The 25,199-nt window shown below is 62.1% G+C and overlaps 1 protein-coding gene across 1 annotated transcript; it reads right to left on the reverse strand.

The window, feature by feature from the left end:
- Nucleotides 1-24,944, reverse strand: PLEKHG5 (pleckstrin homology and RhoGEF domain containing G5). The gene is made up of 20 exons (XM_065421154.1): nucleotides 24,815-24,944; nucleotides 24,221-24,323; nucleotides 23,718-23,778; nucleotides 23,044-23,135; nucleotides 21,990-22,147; nucleotides 20,948-21,111; nucleotides 7,849-8,034; nucleotides 6,716-6,886; nucleotides 5,619-5,714; nucleotides 5,155-5,205; nucleotides 4,432-4,581; nucleotides 4,225-4,335; nucleotides 3,991-4,140; nucleotides 3,473-3,610; nucleotides 3,266-3,385; nucleotides 2,842-2,974; nucleotides 2,031-2,146; nucleotides 1,230-1,387; nucleotides 785-958; nucleotides 1-730 (listed from the first exon to the last, which is right to left on the reverse strand). The coding sequence occupies exons 1-20, from the start codon at nucleotides 24,855-24,857 to the stop codon at nucleotides 1-3; spliced, it is 3,105 nt and encodes a 1,034-aa protein (XP_065277226.1). The 5' UTR covers nucleotides 24,858-24,944.
- Nucleotides 24,945-25,199: the final 255 nt, after the last annotated feature.

A 25,199-nucleotide genomic window follows, 5' to 3' on the forward strand; every position in this document is an offset into this window, starting at 1 on the left:
TTACGAGGCGGTCAGCGTGGAGTTGAGGAGCAAGGTGGTCCTGATCCTGTACAGCTGAGCCAGTGTCAGCTTGCGGTGCTGGGCCGCCTGCGGGTCTGACAGTGTCTGGTGGGCCAGGGGCTCAGTCACGGCGGTGCTGGGAGCCCGGCACGGGGCAGATGCCCCCTCAGGCCCTGCTGGGGGAGCTCCCTGCCCAGGCGCAGCAGGGGACGTTGCGTTGCTCTCGGCTGGGTAAGCAAAGCCCTTGGCACACATCAGCTCCTCGGGCTCGGAGAGCTCCGATGAGGAGCCGCTGCTGCTGCTGCAGATGCTCAGGCCGAGGCTCCTGCAGTCTGACCGGGCTTCCCCGCTCCCGGCCCCCGCCCTGCTAGTCCTCTGGAAGCCAGCCGGGACCTCGCGCCGTGCAAGTCCTTGGCTGGGGCCTGCCAGGAACGTGGCCTGGCCCGGAGCCGTGAAGAGGTCACAGAGGCTCTTGCTCTGGGCGAGAGGGGGCGAGGCTGGGATCAGCTGCAGCAGGCTGGCCTCCGACTTGGACTTGAGCGCTTTCACCTTGCAGGGCAGGAGCTGCACGGGCGTCCTGCGGCGCAGCTTGGGCGAGGGGGCACGCTGCAAGTGCGGGGGCCCCCCATCCTCCACCCCTGGCTCCAGCTGCTGCGCCTCAGCAAACTCCTGGATGGAGGTGGGGGAGAGGGTGCCATAGGCGCTGTCGATGGACGCCGATCTGCAGCCGCTGGAATCCAGCATCAGGCAATTGGAGCTGGGCAGGGGGGGTGTCTCTGCAAGCTCCCCGCCCCCCTCCAACAGCTCCCGGGTTGGGGTGGTGGACGAAGCGGTGGTGCTGATGGAGGTCTCGTCCGACTGCGAGCTGAATGGCCCCACTTCCAAGTCCGGGAAGGAGAGCTCCTCGCTGGCATCCACCACCACCACCGAGATGGTCTCCGTGGAGCCATCGGAGGGGCTGCAAGAGCAAGGGGAGAGTCAGCCAGGGATGGGGGCTGGGAGGGACGGCTGGCACCAGGCTGGGGCACGCTGGAGCAGGGCAGGAGCGAGGGGAGCGGCCAGCATTGGGCATGGTGAGTGCTTGGAGCCATGATGGCACGAGGTGCCAGGCTTCTCCTGCAGGGCCGTACAGTGCCTGGCACGCTGCATCTGCCGGCTGGACAGTCTCCCCTGTCCCGCACTGCGAGCGGCCCTTGAGTCCTGGGGTGGGGGGTGGGGAGGTGTTGTACCATTGCTGGGAGTCCAGGCTGTTGCTGCTCCTGCGCAGGATGGTGGGCGAGCTGGCTGCCGAGGCCCCGCTCTCCCCATCCTCTCCCTCCTCCAGGCTCTGCAGATGCTGCCGCTGGCTACGCTGCCGCTCCTGGAGACGCAGCCGCTGCAGGAGGTTCTGTGGGGAAGGGGCAGGACACAGCTTAGGAACAGGAGAACATGGCCGTCCCCAACCCACAGCTGTCAGGACAGGACAGCTCCCAGATGGGGCGCCGATCCCCATCCCAGACCAGATCAGGGGCTGTGTGCGCACCTGGCACTGCCCTGGCAGTGGGCCCGGTTCCCTGCGGCATGCACACAGCCTGAGACATGCTGCCCTCGCCCACACGGGTCTGCGGGCTGAGGAGCAGAGACGTAGCACTGCCATTGGCAGCCCCGGGGTGGGGAAGGGAGATTCCCTGCAGGGCACGACTACATGTGGCACTGATCCTAGCGGTGAGATTACAGCAAGATAACGGACGCCCGGGAGTGACGGCACTTCGAATGCTCCTGGGGACGATGTCACCCTGGGGGCAGAGAGGTGACACCTTGGCAGTGGTCGGGCTGCCTGTGTCCCGTGTGCACCCAGTCGCTCTGCGGCTCTGCACAGGGCAGGCCTTTGTCTGGCCCCATCTCAGAGACGGGCACGTGCTCCGAGCTGCTGTTGGAAACCCCACGCTGGTGCCTGCACCAGATGAAACGCCCACAGCCTCTCAGGTCAGGGATGCTGCAGTGGCTCAGCTCAGACACTGGATCCCAAGGCCTGTTTGCTCCAGACTCACCTGTGCATTGTACAGTGCCTCGATCCAGCCGCGGCACAGGGACTGCCCGCTGGCCTGGAAGGTGTAGGCTCCCACGGCACTGCGAAGCTCGTTGAGATAGATCAGGAGGAAGGAGCCTGCAAGGGGGACCAAACATGAGCTAAAGCACCTCCCACCGGCCTGGGCGAGTTCCCGCAGACACGGTGAGTGTCCAGCGCAGGGAAGCAAGGAGACACGCCAGTTCTCCAGACAAGGCTGGGATGGCACCAGAGCTGCAGAGTGAGCAGGGGCTCAGGGCTCGGCCATGCGTAGTCAGAAGGGGCCTAGGGCCCAGGGACAAATCACGCTGCAGCATCTGTCGGCGCCAGAGCCCCCGGGGCGTCGGTGCTGTCACGCTGCAGGAGGGCAGGGCGCAGAGGTGGAGGCTAATGGTGCTGAGGGAAACCCTGGGTGATTCCCCTGAGGAGGAGGGTGACTGTCCCATCCGGTGACCCCCAGCCTGTAACAGCCCGGACACGAAGGGCAGGAGCCGAGCCATTCGCTCCCCACACTGTGGGTGCCACAGAGGCCCTGGGGTCCCTGGGGCTGGGAGCACTTGGGGGTCAGTCCCTGTAGGGACGCAGGGAGAGCCCTGTGCCTTGGCCGCCTCAGTCTGCCAGCTGGGAGCAAGATTCAGGGCAGGGGAAGGATAGGGAGAGGAAGCTCCTCCAACTCGAAGGGGCTGCGAGGGCCTAGGGGAGAGGAGGGGCCGTGGGGCAGGCTCTGAGGAGAGGAGCCCAGGGGCTCTGCACAGCCAATGCCCAGCTCTCGGATCCCAGCCCTGCGTGCTCACCGGGGTCCTTGAGCTCCCGGCAGATGATCTTGTCCACGAGCAGGGGCTGCCGGATGACCTTGGTGCGCTCGGCCTTCTTCACCGGCTTGGTGATGAGGAACAGGTCCGTGAAGAGGAAGCAGTAAACGTCCATCTGGGGAGGGCGAGAGCACAGGCCCATGGGATCCTGCCGAGCAGCCAGGCGCCGGGGCAGGGGAGCCGCCGGGAGTCCTGTTACCGAGCCGTGCCCACAGAGGGCGGTTCCCAGGGCCAGCCTGCTCCTGGGCGGGGACGCGAGCAGAGCCAGGGTAGGCTGCGGGGCGAGGACGGACACCTGCTGCACCCTCCACCCGCAGCTCGTCAGGCAAAGGAAGCCCTGGCTGAGGTAATTGCCAGGCCGGTCCCAGGGGCTGCTTGGGAGCTCCGCTCAGGCTGCACTGCTCACCTTGCTGTCTTTACCTTCCTTCATTTTCAAGCTCCCCTCCAGGAGGAGCTGCCGCGTGTCCTCAGGGGAGGTGCCTGGGATGGGGGCCGTCAGGTCCAGGTGCAGGAACTCCTTTAGGAGCTGCCAGCAAGAGAGAAAGGACGCAGTCAGGGGGTGTGGGGCTGGGGCCAGCCCGGCCCGCACGCCCCCTGCCCACACAGCCCATACCTTATCCACCTCCTCCGTGCTGCTGTCCACCACTTCGTAGGAGTCAATCCGGCTGAGGATGGCCACCAGCCTCTGCTGCTCCTGCCGCTGGCGCATCCGCGAGTTCACATGGTTGATAAACCGCTCCACGGAATTGATCTGTCACAAGGGGAACGGTCAGAGGTGCCTAGGGGAAACTGGTGGCTGGAAGCCCCTGGCGCAGCAGGTGTGACGAGGAGCCCTGCCCCATACCCTGTGCCCCATGCCCTGGTCCAGCAGGCTTGACGAGGAGCCCTGCGGAGGCAGGAGGCAGAGTCTGGACGACCCTGCCAGGCACAGTCAGCACTGGCTGCAGAATGGGGACCCGGCTGCTTGGGCAAATTCACACGTTGTGCAGCGTCCACCCCGGCCCTGGGGAAAGGGCACACGGGAGCCCGCTGCCAGCACCAAGGCACGGCAGTGACACAGGCTGCATGCCCTCTGCCGCTGACTTGGCCGGGGAGGCATGGCCCATCCCCCCGCGCTCCCTGGCAGGTTACCATGGTGATGATGGCGTCCCGGGTGCAAGGGTCATCCGTTTTCTTCAGCACCGACTTGAGCAGCAGCGGGTACTTGGTGAGGCGCTGGTGCGGCTTCACCAGCATGTCGCTGAGCTTCAGGCGGTTGCACTGCTTGTGCTTCTCTGCCCACTGGAAGCAGAGACACGGGTGGGTTAGCGACGGGGGGGGCGGCCTGGTCTCGCCGCGAGGCGTGCGCCTGGCTCCAGGCCTTACCGTCACGTAGAGCCGGAAGAGGTCGTTGTCCCGCAGCAGCGTGCGCATGTACTCCATGCAGCCCTCCTCCTCCATGCAGTACTGGACGTAGGGCTTGAAGAGGGAGCCAAACTGCAAGGCAAGCCAGAGGGCCAGTCAGAGCCCAGCGCGTCTCCCCGCCAGGCGCAGCCGTGGCAGAGCGAGCGGCACCTGGGCTCTCACACCCACCATTTTGAATCCCTTTAGGAAGTCCACAGGGTCCAGCAGCGCCTTGGTCTTCCTGGCCTTCTCCAGGACAGGGGCCATGATGCCGCTCCACAGGGCCCGGTGCAGCTGGATAATCTCCTGGATGTTGCTGAACAGACGCTCAGCTTCCACCTGCAAGCACAGCAAAGGGTGCAGTGGGGCTCTGGGGATGCCCTGGCCGCAGAGGCAGGGTTTGCCAGACAGTGGCGCTGGGATCCCCGTGTCAGCACTGGGATCCCCTGACCCGGAGGGTGAGACGGCTGCTCAGAGCAGCACAGCCCGCATTGCCCTGCCAAGCGGAGACGGGCTCGCTGCACGAGGCGCTGGGCACGCCGTCGCCCCGCTCCCACGGTGGGTGTGAGGCCAGGCGACAAGCGCAGCTCCAGGACTGTCCATTAGCTCGAGCAAAGCTGCTGGTTCAGGGTCCAGAGGGCCAATTCCTCCCATTAACGGGCAGGGGGGTCCCTGTGTCTCTGCTGCAGCCCCGGGAGCCTCCCATCCTCGCCACATGACACTTTCCACCCTAGGGCTCAGCCCCAGTCCGACAGCAGGGTGGGGCTGCCCAGGGAGCTCCTCCCATCATGGGGCGGGGCCGCCCAGGGAGCTCCTCCCGGCCGCCTGGGGGCCCTCACTGGCCCAGAGGGAGGGGCAGAGGCTGGGGCTGGCTTCTGCCTGCGAGGCCCCCACGGGTAGCTGGGCCCTTACCTCACACAGCAGCCCTGATTCCTGCAGGTTCAGCAGGCAGCAGAGGAAGAGCTGCAAAGAGAGCAGAGAGCGGGCAGTGCAGAGCATGCACGTCCGACCCTCCCTCCGCGCACGCCCATGCCCCGCCAGGGTGTCCCTCCCCACTGGGGGCCGGAGGCTGCATGGCGCGCAGGCCGGGACGGACGCCAGTCAGACCCAGCCCAGCTCCGGGCTGTGGCTGCAAGCCGACAGCCGGGCACGGCTCAGACCCAGCCAGCCAGGGGCTCTCAGATGCTGCACTGGTGAGCGCAGCGCACAGAATAAACTAACCGCCCTGGCTCAGCCCTCTGCCCCAGAAGGGCACGTCACAGTCTCCTGCCCTCCAGGAGTCACTGGCCTAACACCCGTCGTGCCCCCCACAAGGACCTGGCAGAAGCCTGGCTCTGCCCGTTCCCAGGACCCCAGGGCGGGCAGGGCAGACTCACGTCCGTGATCACTTTCAGCTTCCGGATATAGGTGGCTTCTGTGTGCAGCAGCTCCCAGACGGCCTCCTGCTGGTGGCACTGCCGGCGCGTCAGGGCCTGGAGAAGGGCAGAAGGGTCAGCGCCATGGGGCTGTGGGGGCCGGGGTGCTGAGACCCCTCGACACAGTGCGATGTTCCCACCAAGAGCAGGACGGACAGGGAGCGAGCCTCCGGCCTGCAATCGTCTCCCACGCACGAGCAGCCAGGATGCGAGGAGAGGCCCCGTCTCATGGGCCCAGTGGAATCCCAGTCCCACAGGGCAACATCCCAGATGGGGGAAAGAGGCCAAGGCCCTGAAATGTGTTTGGGGGGAGATCCAGCCCCCCGCTGCCTGGCCACCTGGGAGTGTATAGGAGCAGTGGGCCCCGGCCAGCAGCCCATGGGGGGGCGTGGGGGGTAAGAGGAGCAGTGGGCCCCGGCCAGCAGCCCATGGGGGGGCGTGGGGGGTAAGAGGAGCAGTGGGCCCCGGCCAGCAGCCCATGGGGGGGCGTGGGGGGTAAGAGGAGCAGTGGGCCCCGGCCAGCAGCCCATGGGGGGGCGTGGGGGGTAACAGGAGCAGTGGGCCCCGGCCAGCAGCCCATGGGGGGGCGTGGGGGGTAAGAGGAGCAGTGGGCCCCGGCCAGCAGCCCATGGGGGGGCGGGGGGGTATCAGGAGCAGTGGGCCCTGGCCAGCAGCCCATGGGGGGGCGTGGGGGGTAAGAGGAGCAGTGGGCCCCGGCCAGCAGCCCATGGGGGGGCGGGGGAGGGTATCAGGAGCAGTGGGCCCTGGCCAGCAGCCCATGGGGAGGCGTGGGGGGTAACAGGAGCAGTGGGCCCTGGCCAGCAGCCCATGGGGAGGCGTGGGGGGTAACAGGAGCAGTGGGCCCCGGCCAGCAGCCCATGGGGGGGCGTGGGGGGTAACAGGAGCAGTGGGCCCTGGCCAGCAGCCCATGGGGGGGTCGTGGGGGGGTAACAGGAGCAGTGTGGCTGTGTGAGAGTTGCTCTGGGAAATCTCACCCCAGGCCCCCAGCAGGGATGTTCTGCACCAGCCAGAGCCCCCTCCCCACAGCCCAGCATTACCTCCGTGCCCTCGGTGATCTCCTGCCAGCTGTCTTCCAGGCACAGGCTGGTGTCATCCTCCTCTTCCTCCCAGGAGTCCTGGTCGAAGCGGAGCTGCTGGGGGAGCTTGGGGAGGCCGAAGATGCTATAGCTGTGCAGCTTGCTCTCCAGCTGCTCCATCTTGTCCATCTCCTAGCGGACAGGAGCACAGCGGTGGGCGAGGGGGTTTCTTCCAATCGGAGGGTCCCTCTCCCATTGCCAGCGCTGCCCGCTCAGGAGCTCACAGCCCCAGCTTCCCGCTCAGAGAATCCGTCCCCCCGAGGGGCTGAGAGCCTGCGCCAGCCCAGCGCCCGCCGGGCCAGGCGGGAACGGAGGCTAGCGGGCGGCGCGCTGCGCAGGGGATTCCCGGCCCTCGGCCATTACTGGGCCGCGTGCCAGGACGCTCGGCAAGGAGCCCCAGGCCAGGCAGCGGCAGGCCCCTGCAGAAGGCCTGAGTGACTCACAGTGGGCACCTGTGGGAGCGTCCTCAATCCAGCCCTGGGGCGGAAGGGCACAGAGAGGACAAAGGGCACGGGGAGCCGAGGCAGACGGGCGGTTGCCACTCCCTCCCCAGCTCTGCCTGGCTCAGCAGCAGCCTGTCTGCCTGCATCCAGCAGCAGCGAGCTCTCAGAGCAGTTCCTGGTGGGCTCCGGACCCCACTCCGCCCCCTTTCCAAAGCCAGGCTGCTCCCGCTCTGCACAGGTCTCCTTAGCTGGGCTGAGAGCAGCCAAAGAATCCCGCCAAGCGGCTTGTCCAGGTGGTGCCTGCCGCCAGCTCTGGACACTGGCAAGGACGCCTGGGTTAGGCCCATTTCTGCCAACTTCAGCAACCTCTGACCTCCTGCTGCAAACTAACCCAGCGCCCAGCAAAGTGCGTGGACACAGGCCAACACCTGCACAGGAGTGGTCAGCGGCATCCCCCCAACAGCCCACGGCTCTGCCCTGCAGAACCTGGCGCCCAGGAACTCCTCCCTGGGCGAAGAACCCCCCATGGCAGCCCGCAGAGCCCATGCGGGAGGCGCTGCTCCTAATTCCAGTCAACAGCAGAAATTTGGGAGCCCAAGAGCCCCTGGGAGCAGGGACAGGCCCGAGCCTGGTGCCGAGCCGCTGACGTACCCGTCCGAAGGGGCCGGTGCTAGCGCCGGAGCCAAAGAAGCCACTGAAGCGACTGGCGGCCCGATTCTTCCACGTATCGATGCCATTGCTGGGCAGGGAGCAGCTGAAGTGCTGCAGGGGGTCCTGGCCTGGGATGCTGGAATCGCCCAGAAACTCGTTCATGTTCTTCCGCTTCCGCCCCGGGGCCTGGAATTCCAATCAGAGAGAGACGCCGCCTTGAGATCACACAAACAGCCCCGTGCTGCCCACACCTTGGGCAGCCAGGAACCCCCCAGCAGCAGGTGAAGGAGGCGGGCGGCAGCTCAGCCTGCCAGGCAGAGGGCGCAGTGCACAAAGCCCCAGGGCTGCCCCAATCCCTCCCCAACCCACAGCAGGGCCTTGCTAGGCTTGGAGCAGGACGGCTGCAGCAGGATCCTGTGCCGTCCAGGCGCCGCCCGAGCGACACCCTGGCTGACGGTGCTCAGAGCCCACCAGCCCCGAGACAGCAGGGCTGACATGATCCCAAGGGCTCTGGGAAGGGGGTTGCAGCTGCAGCCCAGTGCCCTGGGACACTGGCTACACGTGACCAGAGCCTGCAGGAGCTGCATTCGCTAGCAGGAACCCAGTCGCCCACCGGCCAGCCCGACAGGCAGAGAATTGGGCCAGAGAAGAAAGCCAGCCCCAGAGCTCTGCTGCCATGAGGCGGTGGGAAAGGACTGGGTGGAACTGGCGGGCAGCGAGACTGCTCACAAAGCGGAGCAAGGGATGGGTGAGCAGATGGGCTCAGGTCTGCGCGGTCAGCCAGTGCGAAGCTCGGCCCTCCAAGCCCCTCACAGCTCCGAGACCCCTCGGACATGGAGCGAGCAGCCCCTCACCTTGTCTGGAGCAACCCCGCGCTCATCCCAAGGGTCTCGCATGCAGGACAAAGACACCGAGCTCCTTGCAGAGCAGCAGCTGCAGCTCGGCAGGCCAGAGAGCGGCGAGGGGGAGCCAGCCCAGGGAGCTCTGAATGCCCAGGCCCATGGCTCTGGCTGAGTGGGGAGAGGGGGAGGGCTGCTCTTGTGTCAACAGTATGCAAAGAGCCTCCAGGAGCCATTGCATTGCTGAGTGGGGAGTTTGCGATGCCCCGGCAATGAGACATTCCTCTGGCGCAGCACTCCTGGAAAGCCAGGGCCTGCAGCCATCTGCAGGCATAGGACAGAGGTGCTAGGAGACCCCCCCAGTGCATTCTCAGCCTGCCTCGCAAAGCTGGAGTTAGCTCAGACCAGCCCTGAGCAATCATTAGCCAGAAAAGAGCTGCCAGGGCCTGTCTGTCTCAAGCAAGGCTCCATCCTGGCTATCAACTCCTAGAGATTATCCCCAAGGAAACTGCCTGGGGCCAGCCCAGGATGCCAGGCAGCGGCCAGGCCGGGGAGTCTCAGCTGGCTCCCTTCCCCACGCTCAGCCTGGCTTTCCAATGCCCCCAGCTGCAGGACCTGGCTACACAGCGGGTGAGCTCAGCTGGAAATCGGCCCTCGACCCCTGAAAGCTCAGCTGGTTCCTCATCCTTCAGACCCTTTGAATGCCACACTGGGGTGGACAGCAGGGCCTGCCTCCTGTGCAGCGCACACCCCATCCGCCCAGACAGACCTGGCCTCTTTCCCCTTGTCTGCTCCTGGTTCCCTCGCTCAGCAGCAGAGCAGGCAGGAGCCTACGCGCACACGGCCGGGGGCACATGTGTGTGCGCACAGAGGGCGCAGGTGTGGGGGCACATGTGTACATCCCCCCCCAGTGGAGCTCAGGTGGGCTGTGTCCGTTCCATGCGTTTGCTCACACACCGGCTGCTCCTGGCCTACGTCCGAGGAGTCAAACACTCGTACAGGCCCTGGGCCACGTTTCCAGGAGCCTCTGGCAGCTCTGTTTTGAGCAGCCCAACTCGAGCTGCCTGGGGCCTGCAGGTGGCGTGCCCGATGGCTGCACGGGGAGCTGTGGGTGCCCAGTCCCCTGGAACCAGGTCCCAGGGGCTGGAGCTGGAGTGGGCACGTGGGGAAGGTGGCTCCAGATGGCTGGCTGTGTGAACACCCTGGTCTAGTCTGTTGTCGTAGGCTCTCCTCCCTGGCGAGGCAGCCAGCGCTGAGACTGGGCGCTGCACCCCACGCTCCCTGGGAAGGGGGGCACTGCACCTCAGCAGCGCTTGCAGAGCATGGCAGGGACTGGAGCCTGGCCTTGGCTTTCTGCTCATCAGAGGAGCACTGGGACGCCGGCAGCGTGGCGCGTGGGGGGCTGTTCTGCATTCCCCTAAAGCCCCAAGGCAGCCATGAGCTGAGCTCCCCAGAGGGCTCAGCTCCCTGCATCTGTGACAGCTCGTCTGCCCCTCCGAGTGCAGAGCAACAGCTGACAGCGAAGCACTGACTGGGGCACCAGACTCCCAGCTGCCTTCCGGGCCCGAGGGAGATACCCAGAGCTCGCCGTCACTCCCCGGGCACAGCACCGCGGAGATGGCAACGCTCTGGCAGGCTGCAGGCCAGGTGTTAGACACAGGGCCAGGTGAGTGGTCAGACATGAAGCCCAGCTGGGCAGCCTCAGCCAGCTCAGATCAACCCAGTGCACTTCAGGCTCCTTCTGGTCCCAGCCACCTCCCTTCCAGCAGCTGGACCCCCAAGCTAGACCTGCAGCTCCCCCAAGTACACAGGCGTCTCTATCCTCCTCCAACTCCCCCTGCAAAGCCACCGTCCGCCCACCCCTCTGCTGGTTTCTTGCAGCGCCCAGCTCCCTGCAGTCCCTGCCGGGCCAGCCCTGGTACGTCTGATGCTGGGAGGTGGGGGTCAGTTCATCCCTGGGGCCAGGCTGCCCATCTGTGGTAACTGCACAAGCCCTGCTGTGTGCCCCGGCCACACTCCCATTGCCCCTCACTCAGACACAGGCCCAGCCAAGCCCTAGATCCGCCCCTCACACAGCAGCAATTGTAAACGCAGACCCAGGGCAGAGCTCTGCACACGGGCTAACCCCCGTCTCGGGGCATTCAAACCATGGCCCTGCCCATTGAGGCGGCTCTCCCTGTTATGTGCCACTGCAGCCAGCCCTGCGTGTGCCTGGCCAATACACGCCCAGCAAGGGGCACCGCTCAGCAGAGCCCTGCCGCTACGCCACAGCCAGGCTCCTGCAGGGTCTCTGGGGGGCAAAGACGACAGCTGGCTGCATTTCCTCCCCTTCCTGGGGCAGACATGCACACGCTATCCTCAGCCGGCCCCATCACCACAACCCCGCTGGGGAGCTGAGGAAGAATTGTTTGTTTTGTGCTAAGGCTGGCGCAGGTGCGGTACACACAGAGATCCTGCCCCAAAGACCTTAGAGACTAAGTAACCCAGATGTGCTGAGTCCCACTCCTGTGCCTTACCCAGGAGCCCACCCTCCCTCCTGGCAGGCCCTGAGCACAGGGCAGGGTTCCCGCTGCTTCTGCATCTGGCTCTCCGCTGGGATCCCTGTACCCTCTTCTGAAATCCAAGCAGATACCCAGCAGCAGCTCCCTGCCCACCTGCTGCCCCGGCCACTCACCTGGAAGCCCACGTCCATGGGGCACACAGACAGGACGGCCACGTCCCTCTCACTCCCAGAACACAGGGGGGGCCAGCTCTTCCCGGCCATGAGCCAGCCAAGGGCCATGCTGATGCTCAGGGGCTTTTCCTTCATGCCCAGCGGAGTGGGGCGGGGGCAGCCCAGTCCACGCAGAGGGCCGGGCAGCACAGGAGATAATCCCCTCCGGGGACCAGGGCTCCCTCCTGAGCACTGAGGCAGAATGGGAGAGGCCCTGAAGGGCAAATGATCCAGCCTCAGGTCCACAGCGCGAGTCTCACCAACAGCCCGACCCCACGCAGAAAGCACCCCCCCCCCCGCCCGCTCCGAGCATGCACTGCAGGGGCTGGGGCTGCATCTGACAGCCACACCCCGTCAATCAGCCTGCGAGCCAGGGGAGGGACACCTGCCTGGCAGGAGAAGCCTCTGCTGCAGGGAGAGCAGCCGCCCAGTGAGCGAGGTACAGGCCTGGGCCTGCAGTCACAGCTCTGTCCTGTCTTGCTCTAGAATGGCCCCTGGGCAGCCAGGCCGGGGCGCCCCCATGACCGCAGCACTCTTGGCCTAGCAGCTTCTCAGCTACTGCAAGGACTGTGAGAGGAAGGTGGAGAGCTACACCTGGGCAGCATGCGGGGAGCAGCCCCCGCTGGAATTTCCCAGCCTTCGGGACAAGCTGGACACGCCGAGGCACCCTGTCCATCCGGCCGCCCGCTGGCGGAAACCCCATGGTGCATATGACTGGCACACACAGGAACTAAGATCCAAACCCCACCCCCTCACCCAGGGATCAGGAAGGGCTGCTGCTTGCCAGTGCACAGGTCTGTCACTGGGGCAGCCGCCCGCCGCCCCCCAGCACTGGGCAGCCTGCTCCCCTCTACCCAGTGCTCTGCCCCCCGCCCAAGCACATTCCCTGCCAGGTGCGAGGGGAGCGCCAGTGACGTGGCAGGGGCAAGGGCAGACGATGAGGATGCAGCAGAGGCAGGGGGAGCCCCAGCAAGGCGGCATGGGGTGGGGGGCCTGCAGGGAGCTCGGTGCGGACTCGGGGAGCAGTGAGCTCCCTGCACAACCTCATTTGGGATGTGACCTCTGCCTATCATCTCCCATGTGTCCCATGTCAGCGACTGGCCGCTGGCTCTTGCAGGGGATCCATGCTCCCCCAGGCACCCGGCGAAGGGGGAGGGACTCTGCTGCCCGCCCAGGGTTGCACAGCGACTTGCCATGCCACAAGGAGGTCACTCACTCTCTCCACGCATCCCGGGGCCTCCAGTCCCAGGTGGCCTCCAGCTGTCCAGCAGCGCACTGGCTCCGGCCCTTGCATCTTCACCCTCCGGCCTGGCCTGGGGCTCTTGTTAGTGGCTTTGCTCTGGCGACGTTCCGGCACGGCCCCCTCTTGTCCCGCCAGCGCCTGGCGATGCCGGGCGGGATGTGGCCTGGCCATCGGCTTTGGGAGGTGAGCCTCCCCCAGCTGAGCATTGTAGTACTGGATCCTTGCAGCCACGAACCCTGGGCACACAGCCAGCTCCCTGGGTTGAGGGGTCAGCAGGGGGCTGACACGGGCAGGGCAGCTGGTCCTGGCCTTGGGAGTGAACCGAGTCTGGGGCGGAGGGCTCAACACGGAGTTAGGTGTGAGGGCGTTTTGCTCCTGCTGCCGCCTGGCCCCGCAGGGAGGGGCAGGAGAGCCCTGGCGTTGTGCCCACAGACTGATGGCTCGGGACAACACGAGCGGCTCCTGGCTCACACACGCAGGGCTTGCCTGGGAGCAAGGTGTTTTCCAAAAACAAGCTGCAGAAACATCTTCAGGCTGAATCCACGTCCCCCGCAGCAGCAACCAACCAGCCGCTTGTGTCTGGGAACGGAGGGGCAGCACCTGGCTGGGGCATGCTTGCTCGCGGGTGGACAGCAGCAAGCCTTCTGCGCAGAGATCTCGCCTGCCAGGGCGAAGGGCTGGGAATACAGCTCCACAGGTGCAGCTCACCTTTGATACCGAACCCAACGTTGGGAAAGCAGGGCAGAGACCTGGAAAGCCAGTTCCTGTTTGCCCTGATCTGTGTCAAGTCGCTGCAGGGACTCAAGACTCAGGGGCACACCCACTAGGGAGAAGACGCAGCACAGGCCCCCAGCAGCCCCAGCGAGGCCAAAGGGAGCTAAGCTTATCTAGCACGTGGCACACCTGCGGCAGGGAACTGCCCCGGCAGTGCACGCTCAGCTTTATGTGGCTGCACACACCCACACACAGAGGTTTGTGTAGCTGCACACACAGGTTTTTGTGGTTGCACATACACACACACAGAGGTTTGTGTAGCTGCGCACACAGGTTTGTGGGGCTGCACACACAGAGGTTTGTGTAGCTGCACACAGGTTTATGGGGCTGTATGCCATGAGCCATGCAGATAAGCTGAGCCCAGCCCGCAGTAACGGTTGGGGTGATGAAAGGTGCCGAGTGACAGCGCATTACCCTGCAGGGTGAACTTAGAATCTAGACAAGCCATTTACAAGACAAACTTTGCCTCTCTACAAAGGAAAAAGGACACTAAACTATCTAAACTGCTACATGTCACAAGGAGCCATAACAGTAGCTCCCTTACCCCACCCAACAATATTGTTAATCTTTCCAGCTATACTCTTAGCCCAGCAGAAGAGTCTGTCCTATCTCGGGGCCTCTCCTTTTGTCCCTCCAGACCCACAAACATGATACAGTTCTGTGGTGACCTAGAATCCTACTTTCGACGTCTCCGACTCAAAGAATATTTCCAACATACCTCTGAACAGCATACTAACGCACAGAATCCTCCCTACCAGCACGACAAAAAGAAGGATTCTGCATGGACTCCTCCGGACGGTCGAAACAACAGACTGGACTTCTAAATAGATTGCTTCCGTCAACATGCAAAGGCTGAAATTGTGGAAAAGCAACATCACTTGCCCCATAACCTCAGCCATGCTGAACACAACGCCATCTACAGCCTCAGAAACAACTCTGACATCATAATCAAAAAGGCTGACAAAGGAGGTGCTGTCGTCATCATGAATAAATTGGAATATGACCAAGAGGGTGCTAGACAGCTCTCTAACACCACATTCTACAGGCCATTATCCTCTGATCCCACTGAGGATTACCTAAAGAAACTACACCATCTGCTAAAAAAACTCCCTGACAAAGTACAGGAACAAATCTGTACAGACACATGCCTAGAACCCCGACCAGGGGTATTCTATTTGCTACCCTAGATCCATAAACCTGGAAATCCTGGATGCCCCATCATCTCAGGCATTGGCACCCTAACATCAGGATTGTCTGGCTATGTGGACTCTCTCCTCAGGCCCTACGCTACCAGCACTCCCAGCTATCTTCGAGACACCACTGACTTCCTGAGGAAACTACAATCCATCAGTGATCTTCCAGAAAACACCATCCTGGCCACTATGGATGTAGAAGCCCTCTACACCAATATTCCACACAAAGATGGACTACAAGCTATCAGGAACAGTATCCCCGATAATGTCACAGCTAACCTGGTGGCTGAACTTTGTGACTTTGTCCTCACCCACAACTATTTCATATTTGGGGACAATATATACCTTCAAGTCAGCGGCACTGCTATGGGTACCCACATGGCCCCACAGTATGCCAACATTTTTATGGCTGACTTAGAACAACGCTTCCTTAGCTCTCGTCCCCTAACGCCCCTACTCTACTTGCGCTACATTGATGCCATCTTCATCATCTGGACCCATGGAAAAGAAGCCCTTGAGGAATTCCACCATGATTTCAATAATTTCCATCCCACCATCAACCTCAGCCTAGATCAATCCACACAAGCGGTCCATTTCCTGGACACCACTTTGCTAATAAGCGATGGTCACATAAATACCACCCTGCACCGGAAACCTACTGACCGCTATACTTACCTACATGCCTCCAGCTTCCATCCAGGACACACCACACGATCCATTGCCTACAGCCAAGCTCTAAGATACAACTGCATTTGCTCCAATCCCTCAGATACAGACAAGCACCTACAAGATCTCGATCAAGCATTCTTAAAACTACAATACCCACCTGCTGAAGTGAAAAAACAGATTGACAGAGCCAGACGAGTACCCAGAAGTCACCTCCTACAAGACAGGCCCAACAAAGAAAATAACAGAACACCACTAGCTGTCACCTTCAGCCCCCAACTAAAACCTCTCCAGCGCATCATCAAAGATCTACAACCTATCCTGAAAGATGATCCCTCACTCTCACAGATCTTGGGAGACAGACCAGTCCTCGCTTACAGACAACCCCCCAACCTAAAGCAAATACTCACCAGCAACCGCACACCATACAGCAAAAACACTAACCCAGGAACCTATCCTTGCAACAAAGCCCGATGCCAACTCTGTCCACATATCTATTCAAGTGACATCATCATAGGACCTAATCACATCAGCCATGCCAAAAGGGGCTTGTTCACCTGCACATCTACCAATGTGATATATGCCATCATGTGCCAGCAATGCCCCTCTGCCATGTACATTGGCCAAACCGGACAGTCTCTACGCAAAAGAATTAATGGACACAAATCTGACATCAGGAATCATAACATTCAAAAACCAGTAGGAGAACACTTTAACCTGTCTGGTCATTCAATGACAGACCTGCGGGTGGCTATCTTACAACAGAAAAACTTCAAAAACAGACTGCTGAGCTGGAATTGATATGCAAACTAGATACAATCAACTTAGGACTGAATAAGGACTGGGAATGGCTGAGCCATTACAAACATTGAATCTATCTCCCCTTGTAAGTATTCTCACACTTCTTATCAAACTGTCTGTACTGGGCTATCTTGATTATCACTTCAAAAGTTTTTTTTCTCTTACTTAATTGGCCTCTCAGAGTTGGTAAGACAACTCCCAACTTTTCATGCTCTCTGTATGTGTATATATATCTCCTCAATATATGTTCCATTATATGCATCCAAAGAAGTGGGTTTTAGCCCACGAAAGCTTATGCTCTAATAAATTTGTTAGTCTCTAAGGTGCCACAAGTACTCCTGTTCTTTTTACGGATACAGACTAACACGGCTGTGTGACGGAGCAGGGAGTGGGGCAGATTTGACCTGGGAATGTTGCAGGGGGGTTGCATTGGGGATGGGGGACTTCCCTTGAAGGAAGCTACCTGAGCTGTAACCTGAGCCAGGAAGGGAGTTGGGAGAAGTGACACCTTCTGGCCCGGAGACTGGACAAAGGAGAGGAGGAGCAGAGGGGAGGGGGGGAGAAAGCTGCTGGAGGAGTTTTGGTTTGGTTTCAGTTTGGGCTGGGTGGTGCAACGCAGGGAACCCCAAGCTGGGGTCTAAGCTCCCTAAACCCCCCAGAAGGACTTGATTGAGGGGTTCTGGTTGTACCTACACGCTCTGCTTGGGACTGTGTTCCTGTCATCTAATAAACCTTCTGTTTTACTGGCTGGCTGAGAGTCACGGTGAATCCCAGGAAGAGGGGTGCAGGGCCCTGACTCCCCCACACTCCGTGACAGGCTGCTACTCTGAAACCTTAGAATCAGAGAATCTCGGGGTTGGAAGGGACCTCAGGAGGTATCTAGTGCAACCCCCTGCTCAACGCAGGACCAACCCCAACTTCCACTACATTCCCCTGGAGGGGGCCCGGCCCGGCCACGGGGAGAGGTTTGGTAATAACTGGGCCTATCAATTTAACCTCATTGCAGCTCAGCTGTAAAAAGGGAGTGAAAGTTCCCAAGAGGGCACAATAATCTGTAACACATGTTGATGGGAAAAGGGAGACAAGGGCTGAATTAGTCGGCTGGTGGAACTCCAGGGCTGTGTTCCAATCATGCCTGGTGGTGTGCTGGGAAGGAGACCGAGCTGGTGACCACCATAGTGAGGGGATGGGCTAGTCCGCCCACCCCTCCCTTCTGGAGCTCTTCAAAGAAAAGGAAGACTTGGGGGCGGGGGGGATTAGCCCAAGGAGCTGTCTGCGGACACCCACTGCAGTGAGCTAACCCTGCCGCCACCTCCTGGGACCACGAGCTCTCCCACAACACCCTCGTCTGTGTCATCCTAATCCCGAGAAATGACTTGGCCAGGCCAGTCCAGAGAGGGACCCAGATGTCATCACCACCTCCACTGGCTCCCACACAATCCCAAATACCTGCTGGGATTTGAGACGGTCGTTCCCACCCCCCACCCTTGTGTGTTCTGTTCCTTCCCACCTTACTTTGGTTCTTTCTGTCCCTCTTCTTTTTCCTTCTGTGTAATAAGAGTCTGGCTTAGTCAGCCAAGACGACGTGTGGCACCCCCGCAGTAAACCTGGGACCAGAGAAGCAAGTAAGAGCAATGCCCTGAACAGCCTGAGCCTGAGCCTGGTACAAGTTTGCCTGGGCTTGGAGTGGGAGATGAGGCCGTGGGCTGGACCTGTTGTTTTCCAGCAGCCAGGCTGTGAGTGCGAATCAGCACCAGAGCCAGAAGCCGCGTTTTGTCTCTTCGCTGGGCTTTTCTCTCCCCTTTCGCGGGTTTGTCTTTTAGGAAATGGGATCAGACTTTAACAGCAGTGACGGCTCCAGCCCATCTCAACTAAAGGTCATCCCCTCTGTACTGCCATCGGAGAGACTGCCAGATGGGGCTTCCTTTAAAAGCTCGCCAGCTAACGGGACAGGGAGCAAGGGGTGTCTTCACAATGACAGTTTTATTTAACACTTAGCAAGTTGAATGCTTTACCTCTTTTCCCTTCTGTATCTTTAACAAGGGCTAAAGGCTGTTCACTGGGGGTTTTGCCAGTGGAGCAAGCAGCTGAGCTCTCCGGATACCAAACGGCGACCTTGGTTAACACTGTTTCATGTTGGACAGTGACTGGGTTATGTTACCTCCTTTGACTATCTGGGCCCATTTACTCCATCGTATGTTCTCTCATTCCTCTACACGCAGCCCTGGGAGCTCACTGCCCAATTTCTCCATAGAGCCTGCTGACCAGGGGCCCTGCCGGAGCGCGGTTGGGGCTGCACACAGAGCCAAGACCACCTCTCGTGGCAGGCTGAAGGCAGCCCCTTCCTGTCACTCCCTGCTGGCTTGGGCTGCACTGGAAGGGGCAGGCTGGGCTGCCATGCCCCACTCCCAGCCCCTCCGGGACACTCTGCCCAGAGGTCCCTCCCTTTACTTAGTACAGGCCCCTCTCCCTGCTCCATGTGACTCGTGTCAATAACACCCCAGAGGGGCACGTGCCTGGCCTGCTACCTGCCGGTATTAGCTGCTTGTGAACTGACAAACCCTCTTCTCCATAGCCCCTTCAGCCTGCATCCCATTCCTGTCACTCATGGCTCCTCCCCCACTCCCCAGCCAGCATGCACCTATCGCTGCTCCCAGGTGCAGGCTTCCCAGAGGAGGTGGCACTAGCCAGGGGGTTTGCTTTGGGCAGGGACTGGGAGAGCCAGCGTGGGGGCTGCCCCAGAGGCCTGAACCCCCATGCCCCGGGGGACACCAGGCACACAGCCGGCTGGGCTGGCACACAGAGTCCAGTCAGACATGTCCCCGTCACCGAGTCACACTCACACCTGGCAGAAATCACACACACACACACACACACAGGTCTCAGTGTGGCCAGGAAGAATGGCTGGGACTGGGTCCCCACCCCCATCTCATCCGACTCTCCCCTGAGCCCTCCCAGGTGCTCCCCCCACGGAGGCTGTGCTGGGAAGACCCACTGACCAATGGGGCCGGCCTGGACTGCTGTGTGCCGCAGCACCACCACCACACGGTGCCACATGGGCCCCTTCCGACACGCATGGGCCCCAGGCGAGCCAGCAGGCAGAGCCCAGCCCAGCTGCAGCATCTTGGGGGATGTGGCCACAGACACACGCTTCCTCCTCGGTTGGCAAACGCCAGCAGGCTGAGGGGGAAACCCCAGGCCTGGGTTAATGCCACGGCTGAGCCGGGCTGGCTCCTCGCTGCCCAGTGCCCCGGCTCTTGGTGTTCCGCCCGCCCCACTCCCAGGCCTGCCCTCACCCTCGGGACTTGGGAACCCCCGCTGGCACTCCCACTGGCTCCCCTCAGCCGCTCCCCAGCAGCGCCCCAGACACCGCAGGGGGAACAGGTACAGGCGCCTGCCCCAGGCCCCACAGCTCCTCTCAGCAGACCCTTCGCTCAGCAGCCTGGTTCCTCCTGAGACTGTAACTCTGGCAGTAGCTTGGGCACTTGCCTCTCGGGGCTGCAGGGAGAGGAAGCTGTTCCAGCCCAGCTCTACCCCATATTCCTAGCAGAAGTCCCAAGCACCTCACATAAACCCAAACCCAAACCCATGGCTGTCGGCTGGAGCAATTATCCTGCCCCAGCAGGAATCTCTTGCATAGTGTTACTGCTGTATCCCAGCCCAGAGGCAGCCGCATTTCAGGGCTCAGTAGGCACAGATGCAGTAGGGTCTGTTAATGGCTGGAAAACAAGCCGATATTATGGAGGTGTCTGCACCCTGGAAACCATGAGCTGATCCACGGGAGCCTCAGGCAGCCTGAGCAGACATGGCAGATCCACCTGAGCAGGTGTGAGCCCAGGTAAGTGGTGCCTGAGCAGCACACACCTAGAATTACAGCTGGGCGGGAGTTTTTCCCCAGAAGAAGCTGAATTTCCTGGATCGGGCTGGGTTTGATGAGTTGACAAGGTTTTGAAATTGCTGAAACATCCTGTTCCTATGTTTTCAAAATGAAAAGTTCTGGTTTTCAGTTCAAACTGACGTCCCGTTTCAAAATGCAAGTTCATTCAGAATTTTTAAAGTGTTCAAAAAATGAAAAAGGTCAAAACCCTAGGAAACCATTTCCACTGACAGGAGCCACAGCCACGTTCGGCTCCCCGCCATTCGCAATGGGAACCTTTTCTGAAATCTCAAATTCTTCTGGGAGGGGAGAACCATTTCCAGCCCAGCTCCATCTGGAACCCTGGGCCTTTCCCTGTGCCGGGCAGGGCCAGCTCTCCCCAGTCCACATGCAGCGCCGGGGGCCAGGCAGGTGGGGGACAAATGCTGCTGATTGCTGGATGGAGGAGCTGTTTGTTGACTGAGATTCCCCTTATCAGGCAGAGGGCTTTGGATAAGCTGAAACCTTTGCTTGCCAAACAAACAATTGCCCATCAACAGCTCCATTTATTGTCTCTATCTTGATCTTATCGGTTTGCTCCCTGATAGGGAGAGACATCCCTGAGACCCAGCCACAGTGCTCAAGGTTCAGCAGAGAGGAGACAGCACCCCGGGCCCCAGGGGGGAACGGGGACACAGAGGGCCCACCGCGATGACCTGCCGAGCACCCGCCTCTCCGAGCTGCGGGCTGGGCCACTCCGGTGTTTCACAGCAAGAACCAAACTGCTCTCCAGAGAAGCCACATCGTCCACAGAGAGGTGAGCACTGCCTGCAGCGTCAGCTCCTAGAATTCAGCTGCCCGCTGCTCAGTACATCGGATGGATTTGTCTCAGCAAAATGCTTGGTATGGGGCCACCATAGTCACCTCCCCACCCTACCCAGGTCCCAACAGCTCTGCTGAGCCCCCAGCCCCGCTGCCGCCCGGGTGCCACGCTGGCATTCCCTCCCAACTCACCAGGATGTCCATGCTCTCCCGGCGGAAGGGCGGCTGGTCCGGTCTCTCCCCGGTGGGGGTGAAGAGGAAGGTGGAGGCGGAGCCTGAGGAGCGCATGATGGGCAGACTCAGCGATTTGAAGTCTTTCACGGCCTGCTCCACCTTGAGCTCATCGCCGGGTTTGGCTGTGAGGGAGTGCAGGGCAGGGGGTCAGCCGACAGGCACTAGCCTCAGCACCCAAGCGATTGCTATGGGTAGCGGCGCGAGCCCCGTGGCTCCTGGCCCAAGGGCAGCATGACTCACCCAGCGTCCGTGGGACGGGCCAGACGCGCACACCCTGGGCACACAGCTCTGCAGACTGCAATGGCTGCCCAGTCCCAGCGGGTCTCCACCATGGCTGGGCGTGGCAGACACTCCTACCTCCCCAGGGCTGGAGGAAGCCCAGGTCTGTCCCAGGTCCGCTAGCCTGAAGCCAGCATGCCCAGCCCCGACCCAATTGCCCACGCCGCCGACAGGAGCCCGCCGGGCACAGCTCAGCCTCGCCCTCGCTGCCACACACGCAGAGTGCACCCGAGGGGGGCTTCATCCTCTCCAGGTGCGGACACTGCTGCATTGCTCAGATGGTGACCCCTGCTGGACACTGCAGGAATAACATGGGGCCCTGCCTTCCTCCCCTGGCTCCCCCCGGGGATATGGAATGGGACGTGCAGCTGGGAGCCACTTTGAGCGAGGCCTGGCCCCCTCCCCCAGGCGCAAACTCAGCCACCCCCCACCCTGCAGGCTGGAAAGGCTGCCCGCGCTGGCCCAAGGGAGCTCAGCACACTGAGTCCTTCTCTCGCCCCCTGGGCAGAGGCTGGATTTGAACCACGCCAGCCCTGACCTGGGCTGAATGGGCACTTGCGTCCCGAGAGGGGAAGGTCCCAAACCCCATTCCCTATGCAGCCCGGGACACCACAGACCTAGAGCCTAGAGGGCAGCAGCTGAACATCCCCCCAGAGCCACTTCCTGCAGCACGTGGGCTCTGCGCTGGGGTCATCCCCGCTCCCGCCGAGCCATGGGACACGCGGGGCCGGACGGGACGCACCTTTCACCCTCAGGTAGTGTCCCCCGAAGCGGTACGCTTCGAAGCTGAGTGACAGAGGCGTGTTGGACTGATCCAGATAAATATCCACCTTCGCCAGCTCGATGCCTTTCCTCTCGAACACCGGCAGCAGCACCTCCCTGGGGGGCAGAGAAAGAGACGTCGGCACAAGTTCCTCCCTGCCAGGGGCTGGGCTCAGGGAAGAGAGTCCCGCGCCCATTCGGAACAGGAACGCTGGCCGGGCACACTGCGCTGGGCAGGAGCTCGGCGGGCAGCGCTGGGGACACGTACAGGGCTCCTGCTGCTGCCGCCACTTGCCACCCTGCTGGCCTGGGAGCTCCGCGACGCTCTCCCCAAAGCAACCTGCCCGCGAGCAGGCCTGGGCCAAACACGCTTAGCTGGTGGCTGGGGCGGGCACCGCTCCCGGCTCTGGCCAGCAGCTACTCAGCCTCGGCAGCTGGCGAGAGCCACGGACACATGGGAGGAGAAGCTGGCAGGGGACTCTGCAGGGTAACCCGTCACTGCTCCCGGGAGAGGGGACTGTGGAGATGGCTCTGAGAGGTGACGCCCGTGGGGAACAGAAGGGGGCACGGAGCAGGTTTCTCCACGAGTGCGAGGCAGAGTCAAACACAGCAGTCTCCTGGGCACCCCAGACAGGCACAGTGGGTGACAAGTCCCTGATGCAGCTCCAGGACACTCCCCAGCAAAGCACCACGATGGGCAGTGCCGGTCCTGGGGCCCCTCCAGTGCTTCAGTGCAGGGTGAGCCAGCGGGCCCTGGCAGGTCACCTATGCTCTCACTAGTCAGCAGCATCCACCTGAGCCCAGGGAAGCCAGGGCAAGGGGCCAAAGCGTGCAGGGAGCTTGGGGGAGGCGAGGAGCACTGGGCAGTGCCAAGGGCATATCAGCTCCTGGATCGGGGTTAGAGTCCACAGCTGACCATGCCGGGATCCCGGGTCTCCGCACGGCACCTGGAGTCACACCCCAGAGCAGTCCCAGGGTCCCAGCCAGTGTCTAGCTAGGTGGCCACGACTCACCCCAGGGACTTCTTCTTCATGGCCGGGACGATCTCTGTTTCTATGTCCACGTTCAAGTCGAACTTCAGGGTGAAGCACTCTTTACTGGGGTCCTGCAGGAGGGGGCAGGAGTTAGCCCAGCCATTGCCCAAGCAGCTCTACACCCTGCAGGGTCGACGCCCCCGACTTCCACCTACCTGACCATCACCCCCCCGAATCTGGGCAACTCCCTGGCCCCCTCCCAAGTCCCGGCCTGTCTCCTTGCACAGCCGTGCCAGAGCTGGCTGGGAACCCACTCCAGGGGGGGTCCCGCTCGCCCGCACCCTGCAGACGGCACGGTTGGCACAGGCCGAGCTACGCAGCGAGAGCCGCTCCAGCAGGAAGCCGGGGATGGATTCCTCGCTCGAATTGGGGATGGGGCCTGTCACTGGTGGGGTCACCCACGCTCTGGCCTCTGTGAGGAGCTGGGACAGACAGACAGACTGCAGCGGGCAGGCTAGGCTCCCCTGCTGCCCTTCAAACCAGAGCTGCTGAGCGCCGGACCTCACGGCATCCCAAACGGCTCTGGGCAGCAGCCAAGCGAGGCCCCCCAGTCCCAGCACAAGACACTTGCTCCAAGGCTCTGGTTCCACGCCCAGAGCCAGCTGCCAGGGCCCCGTGAGGCACAAGGCAAGAGACGACGCTGGGCTCCTTACATCCGTGTGTCTGCGCCGGGCTTTCTTCTTGGGGAGCTTCAGCGCCGAGCTCTTCTTGTCCCTGCACGGCACAAACACATGGTTACAGGGATCACCTGGCACACAGCCTGGGCCTGGCAAGAGTGATGGCGGTCAGAGAGCCCCATCCCCCACCACACGCACAGTGACCCCCTGCACAGAGCAAGCCAGTGCTCTACAGTGTCTCGTTCAGTCTTTCAGACAAGGCCCCGGCCCTGGAGTGGCATCGGCGCACCCAGAACATACCCTGCAGCCTTAGACCTTGTGTCTTGATTCTTAAGTGCAGCTGTCCTCTGGACCCCAGCGTCCCGCTGCCCCAGGAACCCGCTGCCCTGGCATCCCACTGCCCCCTGAGCCCCGGCGTCCCACTGCCCCAGGAACCCGCTGCCCCGGCGTCCCGCTGCCCCCTGGGCCCCGCTCCACATCTTGTCTGCTGCCAAGGAGATGGAAGCACCTCCCCTAGCCCTTCACATGAACATACTCACCCTTTCCCATCCACTAGCCCTTCGTCCTCCTCCTCCACGTCGGAGGCAGGGCTGGTGCGTGGGGGGCATGAGCGCGTGGATACGTTCCGGGCCAGAATGGAACCTGCAACCAGGAAAGATGGACGAGTCACCCAGGAGACCGAGCCCCATCAGGCCCTGGGCACAGATCGAGGCTCAGCACCTCTGCCCAGCAGCTCGAGGGCCGGGAGACTGGGGCCTTTGCAGCCACCTGGGGAAGCCTCTCCTGCGGCCTCCGGTGGCAGCAAACCCCTCTGCCAACAGGCCCATCACTGCTCCCTCCGCTGACAGGCCGCGCCATCCATGAGGATCCGTTCCCCTGCCTGCCTGGTGCTCTGCCGGCGAGATGCCCTGCTGAGGGGCATCTGGCGTGGGGGGGCTCCAGAGGGGAGGATTTGGGGAGGCTGAGCCCTTGGGAACAGGCCCCCGGGATGAGAACAGGGCAATCCCCACAGCGGGGAGGAGGAGCCCAAGGGACGGGGCTCGCTGAGGCGGGAGCACCATCGCTGGCAGTGCCCCACAGGGGAGGAGGGTCATGTTCACCAGGCCCCAGCCCCCGCTGCCCCCAGCTCTCACCTTGGGGGGGCAGGTCGAAGCGGATGTGCCCATCGAAGTGCATGGTGCCGTGGAACTTGCGGTCACAGGCCTCACACAGGTTCAAGGGATTGCTGTGGTTCAGCTGCTGGCACTCCGCATGGTGACATACCTGCGAGAGGAGAGAGGCCATTGAGCAGAGCCCTGACCTGCTACAGATCCAGCGGGCCGGAGGTGCAGGGTGAGCCAGAGACCAGGCTGCCTGCTGGTTTGCTGGGGTCCCTTCACTGCTCCCTGCAGTAAAGGGAGCTGCAGATCCAGCCACTGGGATTTCCCTGGCAGGCAGAGAGCCAGCCACCCCCCACACACACCCGGCCTACCCCCCATGCCACCCCCTTACGGGCCCAGGCCATGACCAGAAAGCCAC

The sequence above is a fragment of the Emys orbicularis genome, chromosome 22 (genome assembly GCF_028017835.1).
Source record: "Emys orbicularis isolate rEmyOrb1 chromosome 22, rEmyOrb1.hap1, whole genome shotgun sequence".
Classification (NCBI taxonomy): Eukaryota; Metazoa; Chordata; order Testudines; family Emydidae; genus Emys; species Emys orbicularis.